This window comes from Rhinatrema bivittatum, chromosome 2 (genome assembly GCF_901001135.1).
Source record: "Rhinatrema bivittatum chromosome 2, aRhiBiv1.1, whole genome shotgun sequence".
NCBI classification, from domain to species: Eukaryota; Metazoa; Chordata; class Amphibia; order Gymnophiona; family Rhinatrematidae; genus Rhinatrema; species Rhinatrema bivittatum.
In genome coordinates, this window is record NC_042616.1 from 9,200,719 (window position 1) to 9,216,352 (window position 15,634).

A 15,634-nucleotide genomic window follows, 5' to 3' on the forward strand; every position below is an offset into this window, starting at 1 on the left:
AGGCGTTGGCTAGGTGGAGGTGAGTGAGGAGTGTATGATGAGCGGAAGACGAGAGGCGTTGGCTAGGTGGAGGTGAGTGAGTGTATGATGAGGGGGAGATGAAGGTGTTGATTAGGTGGAGGTGAGTGAGGAGTGTATGATGAGGGGGAGATGAAGGTGTTGGCTAGGTGGAGGTGAGTGAGGAGTGTATGATGAGGGGAAGGTGAGAGGTGTTGGCTGGGTGGAGGTGAGTGAGGAGTGTATGATGAGGGGAAGGTGAGAGGTGTTGGCTAGGTGGAGGTGAGTGAGGAGTGAATGTTGGGGAGATGAAGGTGTTGATTAGGTAGAGGTGAGTGAGGAGTGTATGATGAGCGGAAGATGAGAGGTGTTGGCTAGGTAGAGGTGAGTGAGGAGTGAATGTTGAGGGGGAGATGAAGGTGTTGGCTATTTGGAGGTGAGTGAGGAGTGTATGATGAGCGGAAGACGAGAGGCGTTGGCTAGGTCGAGGTGAGTGAGGAGAGTATTATGAGGGGGAGATGAAGTTGTTGGCTAGGTGGAGGTGAGTGAGGAGTATGATGAGGGGGAGATGAAGGTGTTGGCTAGGTGGAGGTGAGTGAGGAATGTATGATGAGGGGAAGGTGAGAGGTGGTTGGGTGGAGGTGAGTGAGGAGTGAATGTTGAGGGGGAGGGGAAGGGTATTCATTGGGTGCAGGACAAAATACCTTACTGTAGTATCTCAGAAAAACAAAGGAGCAGCTATGGTGGTTTAATTAACACAAATATTTATTTTATCTATTTATAAAATTTATGAATCACCTTCCAGAACTTACAATACGTTCTTCCAAAGCGAGGTACAACAAGTTAAAAAAAAGAACTCATAACAGAAGACAATTAAAAGGTTTAAACAGAGAACTTATAATATTACTGCTGGTTGTAGGGGAAATCGCAAATTAAGGCTCTTAAGATGTCAGTCAGAATTCAAAGGTCAGAAGTCATCAACCAGGTCTTCAACGTCCGGTGAAAACGCATGAAACATGTTCCTTCCCTGATCGATAAAGGGAGATCATTCCCCAACTTAGGTATTGACATAGAGAATGATCTCTTCTGTAATTTTACATGCCGAAAAGCTCGCAGTGATGGACGTGGAAGCTGATAACTGTATTGAGGGGGCACCTCCCACAGAACCTATTTACACATGAGGAGAGCCAATCCCACGCAAGGTCTTAAAGGTGAGGACAAGAACTTTAAACTTGCATGGTAGTCTCATCGGAAGCCAATGCAATTTTTCCAAACGAGGAGCCGCAGATTCACGTCTGGCTCAACCCATTACAAATGTGGCTGCCATATTCTGTACAACCTGGAGCTTTCTAACCAAGGTGCCGGTATATGGCATTCCAGTAATCTAGTACTGAAATTACTAATGCATACACCACAGATTTTAACAACATAAAAGTTAAAGATGACTTTAGTTGTCTACCAAGGCGTAAATGCCCATAGGCTGTTCAAAGAACAGAGTATATGTGGTTTTCCATTAACCAATCAGAGTAGAGTCTAACGTCTAATGATTTCACTTCATCAGTAGACTTCACAATATGGCCTCCCACAGAAATCAGACTTTTTCCTAATTTACTTTCTATTTGTAAAATTTCTGTTTTTATCGAATTCAAACCCAGGAAGTTTTTTCTTAACCAGGAGCTAACAGCTAACATACAGCTTTCTAAATGAGAAATAGAAGTAGCTACATCAAAGTCCATAGGGACAACAATTTGGACGTCATCCCCTAGAGGTGATAAATAAACACCCCTAGAGGTGATAAATAAACATTAAATAATAACAGAAAAAGGGAGGATCCCCCAAATAATAGCACCTACTTCAAAGTAATGTCCTGGAAAGTTTTTGTAAAAAAAACTTGATATCCAGTTCAGAAGGGTCCCAGCTAGCCCCAAAGATTGACAACGAGAAAGCAAATCAAAAGCACTTGAAAGGTCAAGAAGAACTAGTAAAGCAGAACCTCCCTTATCCAAAATAGGTAAAACAGAGTCCACCACATCTACCATAATTATCTCTGTACTACATCCTTTCCGCATGTTCATTGTAACTCATGTTTCATTGAATCCGTTCCTCGGTGGCAGTTCAGTTTCATATAAACCGGTGCAATATGTATACTATACAGGAACATCGGTATATAAAAATTAAAAATAAATAAATAAATCTGGCCTGAGCAGGATCTAAGTTACAATTGTCTTCCATGAACTCTGTGATTTGGGTAGATTAGCTATAGGCCTATAGTTAACACATTTTCGGGGAACGTCATCTTCATGCTTTAGGATAGGCTCAGGTGCCTCCTCAGCAGAAAGAGAAAAGTTGATCAAATTCCCGAGGCCAATCAAAACTGTGTCAGGTAACACGCCAATCAAACCTGATGAACATGGGTCTAATGATGGATTGGAAGTTTTATTCACTTTTTTCACAATAGATTGTATCTCCCCAAGAGAAACCAAGTCAAAATCTGAAAGTGTATCCAACTCATCAACAGTAACCAAACTCAAGTCTATGACAGACTCATCGCCCTCTTCTGAAATCCCAATTATCCTTCCATTGACACCTTCTCCTCTTTTTACAAGTACCTTATCAACGGAATAATTCACCCCCCTTTAAAGGATTTTGCAACACCAAATATCTAAGATAAAAAAAACTTTCTCATCAAAAAATAAAAGAATAGAGTCTGCATCGGAGAGATCATCATGAATCAGATTCCAATCATTGTCTTCATTTAAACTAGAATTTACTAACTAAAAAACTACTTTAGGATCATGATTAGTATCAACAATGACAGTATCCTCTCTAATGATTCAAGGCGCCATCGACCAGCCTTAACCATTTTAAGATAAAGAAACCCTGACATGGAGGGGGAGGAGGCAGAACAAGTCTCTCGGGGAGAGGGGTCCTGGTGTCCTCTTCTCCATGATAAAACGTGAGAAGAATAAATCCAGCTGAGATCTGATGCACGCTGAGCCCCTCCTCGTGTCCCTGAGTGTTTCTGCTTTGTGTTTCAGGTGCCGGTGACGTTTGAGGACATCGCTGTCTATTTCTCCCAGGAGGAGTGGGAGTATTTAGATGAAGGGCAGAAGGAGCTTTACAGGGAGGTGATGATGGAGAATTATGAGACCCTTATCTCCCTGGGTAAACATTGCACTCTATGATGTACTCATTGAACTCTGGAGAGAACTTTGTAGGAAACCGCAGGGTATAAGCATGAATAAACAAAATAAACACAAGTAAAATAATCCCTCACACATCCAGGAGAGCTAAGTGAAGCCCCCTTTCAATAGCAGCAGGGACCTTTTAGGCAGGGAGAGACCTTCAGAGAAGGTCTATTGGAAGGGAACCTAGAACGTACATCACCCGCTGCAAAACGTTTCTGCATGGGGTGAATTTGTGCTCCCTGGAACTATAGTGCCTGATTCTCAGGCTCTGGGTCCTGACCCAGAATTAGTGCTCAGAAGACCTGCAGGTGGATCACAAGATAAAGCATCAAACCTTAGGAGGGGCCAGGCTGCAGACTACTGATGGCACCTGAACGTAAAGTCGATTTTCAGTTCCGGGAATTCTCAGATCTCGTTAATGGGTCTCGAACACAAATGCAGTGCACATCTCCGTGAATGCAAGAGAAGCGTAACTCAGTTCTTATTCAACAGGCCACGAAGTGATCGATCCTGATGTCTTGTCAAGGATTCAGCAAGAGGAGACGTCGCATGTCTGGGATCCCCAGGAGTCAGGAGAGGGAGAAGCTACTCCCTCATGCACAGGTGAGCAATAGCTCGAGGCACCGGGACAGGGGAAGTGGAGGCGTTACAGGCTCAACCTCTCCCCGTGCTCGCGCAGAGCTCCGAGTCCTGGATTTCACAAAGTTTGGCTTTGGCAAAATGGGGAAGCAGCGTAAGAAGGCGCTGACAGGGAGGGAGGAGGTGGGAGACATGGAAGAACAGTGGGCTCAAGGTAAGGTTGACAAATCTTTATTCATACAAATAATGGAGAAATTATTTACCTGATAATTTTCTTTTCTTTAGTGTAGACAGATGGACTCAGGACCAGTGGGTTTATGCTCCTCTGCCAGCAGATGGAGACAGAGCAAGCTGACATCACAGTATATATAACCCTGCAGTGACCTCAGCCCGCCAATATTCTCTTCAAAAGCAACTGTGGACAGACTAGCAAAAAACATGATTAAAAATAGATAACCAGATCTGTACTCATCCAACTATAAACACTGAACTCATGTAAGATTCTAGGTACCCCAAGTTAGGGACTGCATGAACACTCACCAGTAATCCCTTGGGACCCAGAGCCCCACAAGAGGACTAATGACACACTCATGCAGCAGCCGAGGGCGGGAACCTGAGTCCATCTGTCTACACTAAGAAAAACGAAATTCTCAAGTAAGTAATTTCTCCGTTTCTTAGCGTGTAGACAGATGGACTCAGGACCAGTGGGATGTACCAAAGCTACTCCCCAACAGGATGGGAGGCTGCCCACAGTCCGGTCAACACCTCATGTGCAAAGGCTGCATCCTCCCGGGCCTGCACATGCAGATGATAAAACCTGGAAAGGGTGTGTAAGGAGGATCACGTCGCAGCTCAGCAGATATCGACAGGAGACAACAGACTAACCTCTGCCCATGACACTGCCTGAGCCTTAGTGGAATGAGCCCTAACCTGAGTAGGCAATGGCTTTCCAGCATCCACATACGCGGCCGTGACCACCTTCTTAATCCAGCGAGCTATGGTAGCCCGCAAAGCCGGAGCACCCGTCTTATTCCCACCATGGAGATTGAACAGGCGATCCATCTTTCAAAAAGACTCTTGAGACCTCCATATACCGCATGACGACGCTTAACATCCAAGGAGCGCAAAAGGTGAAACTCCATATTCTTGACCTTATCCAGAGATAGTAAGGAGATGGACTGATTCAAATGAAAGTCCGAGACTACCTTGGGCAAGAAGGATGGAACAGTATGCAGCTGTAACGCCCCTGGAATCACTTGAAGGAGCAGCTCCCAGCAAGACAAGGCCTGCAGCTCAGAAATCCAACGTGCAGAACATATAGCCACCAGGAACACAGTCTTCAGAGTCAACAACCATAAGGAAAGGCTACACTGTGGTCGGAATGTAGGGCCCGCCAACAAATCTAGCACCAAAGACTCCACAATGGAACCGGTAAACTCAAGGGAGGCCTAAGATGCTTCACTCCCTTCAAAAAATGGACCACATCAGGATGAGATGACAAGGAAACACCATTCATCAGGCCTCTGAAACAGGCAAGAGCCGCAACCTGCATTTTCAAGGAATTAAGGACCAAGCCTTTATTCAATCCATCCTGCAAAAAATCCAGAATGAGAGGGATCTTAACTGAATGAGGAAGAATACCCTGCTCCTCACACCAGGCCTCAAAAACTCTCCAAACCTGCACATAAGCCAAGGAAGTGGAGAACTTGTGAGTGCAGAGTAAGATGGTAATCACAGCAGAGGAATAACCACGCTTTAACAGGCGAGCCCACTCAAGGGCCAAACCGTAAGACAGAATCGAGTTGGATGCTTGTGAAGAACCGGTCCCTGCTGAAGCAGATCCATGTGTGGCGGAAGACGAAGGGGGACCTCCACCAGACGTCATCACAAATCCGCATACCATGGATGCCTGGGCCAGTCCGGTGCCACCAGGAGTACTAGCCCCCTGTGACTTTGATCTTGCGATTTATCCTGCCTAGCAAGGGCCATGGAGGAAAGGCATAAAGCAATCTGTCTTCTGGCCAGATCTGTACGAGAGCATCTATTCCCAGGGACCACGGATCTCTCCTGTGACTGTAGAAGAGAGGAACCTTCGCATTTCAAGAAGTCGCCAGCAAGTCTAGGAAGGCCCTAGCAATCCACAATCAGCCAAAACGCTTCGGCTGACAACACCCACTCTCCTGAGTCCAGACTCTCTCTGCTGAGAAAGTCTGCTCTTACTTTGTCTTTTCCTGCAATGTGAGAGGCCAAGATTATCTGCAGATGACTTTCCACCCATAGCTGATCTATTTCCTGCGACACTTGCTGGCTCTTGGTTCCTCCCTGGCGATTGATATAGGCCACAGTCGTCACGTTGTCCAACATCAGGTGAACTGCTTTATTCCGCAGCCTGTGGCTGAATTGCAAGCATGCCAGCCATACCGCCCGGGCCTCCAGGTGATTGATGTTTCAGCGGGACTCTTCGGCATTCCAGTACCCCTGGGCCATTAACTCCAGACAGTGAGCCCCCCCAACCATGGAGACTCGCACCTGTCATGAGCACCAACCAGGCCAGAGAGGACAAGGGAATTCCCTTTTTCAGATGATCCTCCTGCAACCACCACTGGAGGCGGGAGCAGATTTCCATCGGCAATTGGAGCTGAACTGCATAATCCTGAGACTGCGGGTTCCAACGAGATAACAGAGAGCACTGAAGAGGACACATACTCGCCCTTGCCCACAGCACTACTTCCAGGGTACCTGCCATTAAGCCGAGCACCTGTATGTAGGACCACACCGTCGGGCGTATGGTGTTCATCAACTGACGCACTTTAGACATCAATCTCTGGATCTGAATTTCTGGTAGTAAAGCTCCCATGTCCCCCAAGATACTCCAACTACTGGGATGGTTGAAGATTGTTCTTGGTCAGGTTCACTACCCAACTGAGCTCCTGTAATAAGGAGATCATCTTGTGTGTCACCAGGCGGCTCTCTTCCTGGGACTTGGCTCAACCCACCAGGGTTCCCAGTTCCCCAACCCCAACGGGAGTGGGAACGAACTTTGGCACGGCGCGCCAAGAATGGAGACCGGAGGAAGTCCTGAAAACCCTCTAAGTGTCTCTGATTCAGGTAAAACTTTCTCCTTTTTTTTTTTAAACCTTTCTGAGCTCAGCTGCGTACAGAGACGGTCTCCAGCTGTGTGGTGAGAGGGCATCTGTTGTCACTGTCAAACTCAGCCTCCTGCACCTGCTGCCTTTCAGCTGAACTAGCAGCTAAGTCCACATCAGGAAACCCAACTACTGTACCAAGGCACACCTCTGAGGGACCACGGAAATCACCTCAGGAATTCTCAACTGGGGGAGGGTCCTTTAGGCATCACCGCGGGAGAGCGGGGTTTTCTTTTCCTAAATTTAGAACTTCAAATTTCTTCTTTCAAAAAGCTGAAAGCAATCCCCATAGGGAGATGTACATCCACCATCTGCTGGAGACGGAGAATACTGGCATGCTGGGGTCACTGCAGGGTTATGTATACTGTGAAGTCAGCTTGCTCCGTCTCCATCTGCTGGCAGGGGAGCATAAACCCGCTGGTCCTGAGTCCATCTGTCTACACGCTAGGAAAAGCCATATTTATTTACTGTGCTGTCACAAAGATTTGTTGTGCAAATGAAGACACTAAAATGGTTTAAAAAATATAGCTAAAAAATAAAGCCATACAGACGAAAAACTTTAACTAATGTATATAAACAATTTTTTATTCACATTTCAGTACATATATGCAAACAAAGCATACAGTATAATCATAGAATGAAGTTCATATCAAGAAATCTAATAGCCACCAAAGGGATTACAAAAATATCGACCAACAGAAAAAACAAAATGCAAATCCAAGATACAAATTCATGCAGGCAAGGACCCAACAAAACAGACAAAGAAATATAAACACAGGACAATATAAAACAACTACTAAATCACGCACACGACATGCACAAAAAAGGGAAAATATAAACCAAAAATACGGAAAAAATGAAAATGCAAAAAATTTACAAACTGATCGCCTCAACCACAGTGTCCAAAAAAACATTTTAGTTGCTAGCCACTGTTCAAAAACTGTCAAACAACCGTTCAACTCTCAGCCTACGACTCAAGGTAACTGCAAGGGCAGTTGCTGTTGAGAACACTTTTCACTTATCAAGATGACCCAATGTGTTTCACCAATAAGAGGCTGCATTAGATGACCGTACGGTCCGTATCTGCTGTCATATTCTGTGGCTCTGTACACGTACACACCCACGCGCTAGCCTTGCTATTCCATGTATCCATTACATCTAATGCCCGGTCTGCAATCTCATTCCGAACGCTACCCTGCACCCTGCGAAGGGCCCGTCTTCTCCCTTCATGAAGTATCCAGCACATCTCCCCATTCGTTTCTCTGGCTCCCTTTCCTCTCTATTCGTTAGATGTATTCTGCGGACGGCGTTGCAGGGCCGTTTCTCTCCCCTCTGTATTTCCTGGAGGCTGTGGCTAGTGAACGGAAGGAGGTTTTCTGCTACGATTGGCGGTCCGTTGGATAGCCCCATGGACCTGCCACAAGGAAAGCCTTTTCCTTCCTTGCCTCTCTCTGGATGCCTTGGGATCCTGCAGCCTTGCTTCTCCCGCTGCCCTTGCCAGACCTCAGCTCCTGCTTCTCTCCTGGCTCAGAGCCTTTGCTATTTTGTTTTACTGTTCTTGCGTCCCCAACTGATCCTCCCGCCCCTGTCTCTCACTTATTTATTTAAAATATTTCTTGCCCGCCCTTCCGTAGTTCAGGATGGAATATGAACTATTCCCACCTTATTGTAACCTTACTATGGGCCCTTACCATACTGTATTTTGCCCTGACTGCTGCTTTGCCTGCTACCACATGTACTTACACATGACTATATTGCTGTTCTCTGTACTTCCCTTCAATTTCACCCCTCCCTTCGAAATTTGTAAACCGTTGTGATGGCAAACCGCTGAACGACGGTATATAAAACTCAATAAATAAATAAATGATGAAACACCCATAATAGGTTAACAACAAAAGAACAGTAGACAGAGACAAGTCTCGGCAGGTTACAGGAGATGACATGGAGGAGATCCGTTGTCTGAACCATCTACCTTCTGGAATGGTTCGGTCTTTAGAGCTTTCCTGAAGAATTTTGCCTTTGCTGTTTGTTCTTATCTCTATGTGGAGAAAGTTACACAACAGGGGTCCAGCTGTAGAGAAAGCACGTTCTCGGGTCTCGGAGGTGAGCTACTTTCATTGAGGGGACATCCAGCAGAGCTTGGTTGGATGATCTCAGAGAGCACGATGGCGTGTACAGTTTTAAGTGTGGCAGTAATCTATGGACAGGATATGTGTTTAACAGGGTATGGGATGGTGACTGCTAATTTGTATTGGATAGGATAGGCTATTGGAAGCCGATGGAGGGACTGAAGAACAGGAGTGACGTGGTTACGTAAAGGTGCATCAGTCGGAAGGCGAGCTGCAGGATTTTGTGTTATTTGTAGTGGTAGGGAGACCAGTGAAAAGAGAACTGCAATAGTCCAGCCCATAAAAAAGAAGAGATTGAAGCACCGTGCGAACGTCTTAGAGGGTCTAATAGAGGTTTCAAGTGCCGAAGTAAACGACGTTTGAAAAATGAAGACTGAACGAGAGTTTGTATATATGCACGTGCATGAATCGAGAAGGATCCATTAGGACACCGAGATAACAAACTGAGCTAGAGAGAGCTTTTTCGTGACCTTTAAAAGCTATTTTCTCCAGGGTGTTTGTAGTAGGGAAGCATGAAAGGATAATTATCTCAGACTTGTTGACATTCGTGGCCAGTTTATTATGTTTTAACCAGTTGTGGGTGGAAGAAAACGACAGAAAAGTTAATTTTTCAGTTGACACCCAAGATGACTTTAAGGGGAATTAAAATTGTGTGTTGTCTGCATACAATTTGTAGCATACCCCTAGGCTCGCAAGCAATCGGCATGGAGGAATTAGGTATACGTTGAAAAGAAAAGCTGACAGCGCTGAGCCTTGGGGTACACCGGAGGAGAGTTAGGGTCCAGAACCCACAGAAACGCCTTGCATGCGGTTACGTCAGATAGGAATTAAACCACGAGAGGATGGTACCTGATAAACCCAAAGAGCTGAGACGAGAGAGGAATTGTGTGATTGACAGTGTCAAAGACCGAGGAAATGTCTACGAGGTGCCATTGTTGAACCCACACTGGGCAGTATCAATGCCAGAAAGATGCATTTTAGTGTTATGGTGTTTTTGAAATCCAAACTGGTATTGGTCTAAAGTTGAATATGAATTAAATTAAAAAAACCAGTAAGCTGCTGTAAAACATTGTTTTCTAATGTCTTAGCCAAATATGATAGGGATAAGATGGGATGGAAATCTGTGAGCAGTGTCAGGTCAACTGTAGATTATTTTTTTAAGATCGGGCAAAGAGATGGTCTTTTTAAACTAGCAGGAAAGCTACCAGTTGACAGGGATGAGTTAAATTTACTGCCTGACTCACTAAGGCTTTTCTCCCAATCTGTGTCTGTCTATGGGAAAATGCCTTGATGAATCAGGTCGTAAGTGTGTTTTCAATAATTTCATGAGGGCTGTGTAAAAAGGATTGAGGGGGCTAGTGGAAGAGTTGACATTACTGATACAGCAGGTTATTTTGGCTTTGACACTGCCTCAAACATATCCCATCTTGTTCCATCAGACGAGAGAGTATCCGTATCTTGCTCTGAAACATTATGGAAGGAAGCTCGAATTTTTTCAGAAAAATATATTGCAAATGTATAAGCCAAATGTAGTCCGGGAAGTAGGGTAGGAGTCGTTTGTCGGGTTGAAGATGGGTTAATGATTTGTTTGACAGAGCTGAAGAGCTCACATGGGTTATTAAACGATGTGGAGAGTTTGGTGTAGATGTAAGACTTCTTGCTATTAGTAATGGAAGATTGATAGCCTGAGAGTAGGGAACGGCAACTCGAAAGCTTTGCAACTGTAGGCGAGTGACGCCATTTTCTTTCTGCCTTCCTCGCTGCTCTCTTCTGCTATTGAGGTTCATGAGTGATCCAGGGAGAGATTTTAGATCATTTCTTTTTGGCCCCCCACCAAAATAAAAACCTTCTGCTTGTTTTGAGCCTCGGTGTGCAGTTCTGCCTCTATTACTGCTCCTGGCCTTCTCATGGTGCTTCTGAGAGCTTCTGCCATCCCTGCTACCATGTTGTCCCTCTCACGGTGCCTTAGGACTTTGATGCCCCTGTGCTTGCTGTCTTCTCTCTCTCTCTCTATCTCTTGGGGTCTTCATGCCCCTGTAGTTGGTGCCCTTTGCCCCTCTCACGATGCCTTAGGGCTTTGATGCCCCTGTGCTTGCTGTCTTCTCTCTCCCTCTCTACCTCTTGGGGTCTTCATGCCCCGGTAGTTGGTATCCTTTGCCCCTCTCACGGTGCCTTGGGGTCCTCATGCCTCTATTTGTGCCTCTTTGCCACTTCCTTGATGTTTCAGAGTGTTCTTTCCTGCGCTGCCGAGGTCCTTCTGCAAGTTTCAATAAAGCTAGGAAATAAAATCCCAGTTTTAGAGCCAAAATAGGATGCATGGTTCCCACCATTGACTTGAATGGAAAGCAAATGTCCGCGTGTGCCAAAAAAATTTATTTTTGGCCCCAGACTGAGCAAAATGAATCACGGAGCCAAACAAAATGAATCGAACCAAAAACCTTTTCTGCGCATGTCGCTAATAGCAGAGTTTTATATCTCTAGATGTTGGGTGTGTGAATGTTGAAAAGAGGGTTCGCAAAATGTTGGTGCAACTTGCATTGTGAATGGCCTTCTATCTCTTCCAACAGATGCAAGTTCAGAGGATGGCAGCCCAGATGTCTCCATCTCGTCACCTGATCCTGGACTCCTGGAGCCCTTTGTCGTTCCCGCCCAATCACCAGCTGCACCAAACTCCTCGCCCCCCGGACTCTCTTCCCTTCCTGTCTCCCCAGTTTCTCCACATGGCCCAGCGGGGCTCCCCGCCTTAGGGCCGTGGGCGATCGGCGAAGGAGATTCTCCCGTCCCTCTTCCCTCGGACGTTCACGAGGAAATCCCAGTGGGCTGGGGAGGGCCCGAGGGCTCGGCGTTGGGACAGACTTCGCCTGCGTCCCTGCCCGAGCCCGGCTCCGAGACGGCCGGCGGCTCCGTTCTGATAGAGATCCTCCACTCTGTCCGGGACCTGCGGGCGGGCCTGGGGAGCCTGGTGGCCAAGCTGCGAAGGCTGAGCTCGGCTCTGGAAAGGATTGCCTCCGCGCAAGAGAAGAGGGCCAGCCGGAAGTGAGCTGGCCCGGTGTTTGCTCTGGGAGTTGTGCGCTGTTTACCGTTCTCAGGCCAAAAGCTGTATGCACTCATAAGGTTGGATGCCTGACGTGCCGGATTCACATCCTGTTTTTAAGATGTGATTTTCGCACATTAACCTGTACATTACAGGTCCCCCCGGTGGCAATTTTTGAAATATATATTTAGATGTTATTTAATGTAAATAGTTATCAACGTGCTCATTATTTTTTAGAACTGGCGTGTCGGCTTTTTTATTTGTATGTGAGTGCAATGGACAGTGGTTGATTGATCTATGGAAAGAGCTAGGACCATCACACGTGTACAAAACTCACAGAGGTCAAGCTTAGGGAGGGGGGCGGGATCATTAATCAAGCTGTGATATTTTATGGCAGGAGGTACGAAATCCGCGATATTTGGCCTCTCCTGGGAAAAACGTCCGTGACCAAAAATTAGCATTGGGGGAAACGGGGAAAAAATGCACCGTGGGGGCCCACTTCCCCCAGGACCATCACTGTGTTAGGGGAAAGGGCCAGGCAGCACCATTTTGGAAAATGGCGTTGACCGGCCCTTAGCTAGGGGGCGCTCTGGGCCACCCATGGACCACCGGCGACTGCTTTTAAAATGTAGGCATAGGCAGGGGTCCAGGAGGGCCCCAATAGTCACCAAGGATTTCTCTTAAGAGAGGAGGGGTCCGGGGGGAATGGGTTTGCGAGGGTGAGGGGTCACTAGAAGGCAGGGATTTTGTTTCAGGTTGGAGAGATCTGGGGGCTAGAGGAGGACAATTTTTGGCGAGGCCAGCCGGGAGTCACTGCGTGACTTCCTATTCTGTGTTTTGCACTTTTCTAATCCTGCGTCGCCTCGACGGGTGGCGGGGTGGGCGGGCTTTTCATCAGACCCCCCGGGAGCGATGTTTGCACTTTCGGAGGGAGGGTTACGTCTAAGCTACGTGATGCGTCCTGGGTACGTCGGGATGTGCGTTAGCATCGGGATGCCTCTGGGGCTAGTTAGCTACGACTCCTGAGACTGAGATACAATAGCGTGGCATGGCTCTTTCTGAGGCAAGCTGCGTTATATGATTCGCATAGGATTACATATGCACTAGCTGTTTTGCATGCATTTGTAAATGTTGTGTGGGCAAACGCATGTCAAACAGCCAATTTCAATAGGGGCGGATTTATTGGGAAAAATTGCTGATATCACATGACAAGTTCTTATCGCAGTTTAGCAAATATACCCCCAGTCCGCGGCGGCAAAAGTGACACAGAGTCTGGAGGCAGCGTAGGCTAAGAGATTTGTTGAGGTGTGACTTTCGAGGGAAAGGTCCCTACTTCTGTCTAATCCCACCTTCGCCAGTCCCTTTCCTACATCTGATGAAGTGGACTCCTGCCCTCAAGAGCTCATGCCTCAGTTAATCTCTTAGCCCATAAGGAGTCATCAGCCTCGGCGCTTGATTTCACGTTTCTGCCATGCATGCCTTTATAAAGCAAGGGGATGAGCGTGAAGCTTTTCTGCAGGCTGGAAGGGACTGTGCTGGCAGATCGTTGTCCCAGAGGAGCAGCCAGGGTACACCCAGACAGAGAGCCGGCAGGAGGATGGCAGGTTAGCTCACTGGTTTTTCAGGGTAACTCCTCCTTCACAAGGGGGGTTTTCACGGCTGAGCGCTGATCCACTCGTTGCCGTGGTGGAGGAGACAGGGGCGCCTGGGTGGGAGCAGACGTGGCCTACGGGGTTCCTGAAAAGGACCGGGCGTGCTCCAATAACGAAACCGCCCGCACTCCGTCGTGTTCCCGACGAGCCACGGCTTGCACCGAGCAGAGCAAAACACTCGGAGGGTACAAAAAAAAAATGCAAAACAGGAAACATTTCTCTGAATTCAAAAGCATTCCCAGCCGGCCTTGTATCTCTTCTGACCCCCTCCGCCCCTCAGGGGTCAAACCTTCCCACCCCTCTCCATGGAAAGAGGTGGGTGGTGGGGGAGCCTTCTCCTCCCCGCGTCGTCGGTAAAGTGGGAATGCGAGTGCCCGGCGGCAGGGCCCCTCTCCTGCCTTACCCAGCAAGAGGGCAAGTTCTGCCCCCGTCCAGCCACTTCTCCGGCCAAGTCGTCATGACTCAGCTGGAGGCGTCCCTGGGAAGGGGTTTCCTGATCAGCCCGCGCCACTGGCCGGGTAAGGACAGAGCGGGAGAGTTCTCTGCCTCCCGGAGCACGGGAAACTGGGCCGGGAGCGTGCGAGAGGTTACCCCTCGTGGTCTGGGGGGAGGGGAGAGCTGTACGCGGTACTAGCAGTGCAGGCGGGCAACTGGGCCGCTTAAGTTCCTGTGCCACTTAACACCGGGCGTGAATTTCCGCACAGCAGCGACTGCAAGGCGCGCTACACGGAGCAGTCCCTGCCGTCACGCGTGTCGGCGGACAAAGACAGCGAGGATGGCCCTGCTGCACACGGTGATGAATGCAACCCACGGCTTGCTCCTGGATCCCGTGCACCGTCGCATGCATGCCCGCCCCCTCCCCCCACACTGGCACCGAGGGCTGCCTGCAGCGAGCTCGCAGAGAAAAGAGGGCAGGGTCGGAGCTTGTATAAGAGCTGAGCTCCTCGCGTCACGCCAGAGAAGAGACAGCGAGATCATCCGCCGCTCCCCCCGCAGCGTGACATCTCCCCGAGACCGCCTCTCCCACCGCTTGCAAGGTGTTCAGCTCCTTTCTTAACTGCAAGGCAAGAGAGCTGGAACGCCCGGGAATCTCACATTCACTATCCCGACGGAGCCGGCCCAAAACCCAAAGGCCTCTCCTCCACCAGCCAGAAATAGATATCTCCGGTCGGTCGTTAGCTGTGCGCCACACACTAATCTACAATGGGGGTGGCTTCTGCGGTTAGCTCTACTGGAGGGAGATGTCCTCTGTGACCGAGTTCCTGGAGGAAAAGCCCATTACCCTTTATTTAAGGCGGAGCTGCAGAAATCCCCTGCTTACACTTGGGATCAGCAGCTTGGAATATCTCTACGCCTTGGGATCCTGCCGTTTACTTGTGACCTGGCTTGGTCACTGTTGGATACTGGACTGGAGGGACCCTTGTGTCTTACCCAGCATGGCGAGTCTTCAGATGGTAATAAAGCAGCCGGGCTCCAAGCCGTCACACATCCCTCCTCTCCTCATCAAGTGGATACCAATATGGAGGCGAATCTGTACCAAGCCAGGCCAGCAAACAAACCATGCGGGCCGCCCAACGCCACAGCTGACAATCTGCAAATTCCATTCCACTAATCTTCCCGAGACTCGGGACTCTTCTAGCGGGCGCTGACTGGGGAGTTTCTTGGCGGCATCTTCTGTTTATGACACCGGGTGGCGGGGGCGACCATTTTATTCATTTGTTTGGAAGGCATGGGAAGGTGATGAGACGCACGTCCGATCCCCTGATGCAAGGAGTTTTTAGGGTGCTTAAGAGTTTCTCTTTTTTGCGGAACGGTGAATTGTTTAACGTTTTTCTTTTTAGGTCTAGAAAGCCCTGATGCGGGCATCCTTCGCCCAACACTGGCAGTGCCGGCTGTGGTATCTGTTTCC

General features: G+C 48.2%; 2 protein-coding genes across 3 annotated transcripts in view; both read left to right on the forward strand.

Moving 5' to 3' along the window:
- Positions 1–15,634, forward strand: part of LOC115083498 (zinc finger protein OZF-like) — a 78,895-nt gene that overhangs the window by 35,359 nt on the left and 27,902 nt on the right. The window lies entirely within an intron of this gene.
- On the forward strand, positions 3,108–12,324 carry LOC115083499 (U1 small nuclear ribonucleoprotein C-like). The gene is made up of 3 exons (XM_029587359.1): positions 3,108–3,162; positions 3,678–3,788; positions 11,607–12,324. The coding sequence occupies exons 1-3, from the start codon at positions 3,129–3,131 to the stop codon at positions 12,077–12,079; spliced, it is 618 nt and encodes a 205-aa protein (XP_029443219.1). The 5' UTR covers positions 3,108–3,128; the 3' UTR covers positions 12,080–12,324.

What these genes read in the sequence shown, in the direction of transcription:
- LOC115083499 (XM_029587359.1), top strand. Translation starts at nt 3,129, where the DNA reads ATGATGGAGAATTATGAGACCCTTATCTCCCTGG. An exon ending in TGAGACCCTTATCTCCCTGG is followed by an intron (nt 3,163 to 3,677) that starts GTAAACATTGCA and finishes CTTATTCAACAG; the next exon opens with GCCACGAAGTGATCGATCCT. An exon ending in AGCTACTCCCTCATGCACAG is followed by an intron (nt 3,789 to 11,606) that starts GTGAGCAATAGC and finishes CTCTTCCAACAG; the next exon opens with ATGCAAGTTCAGAGGATGGC.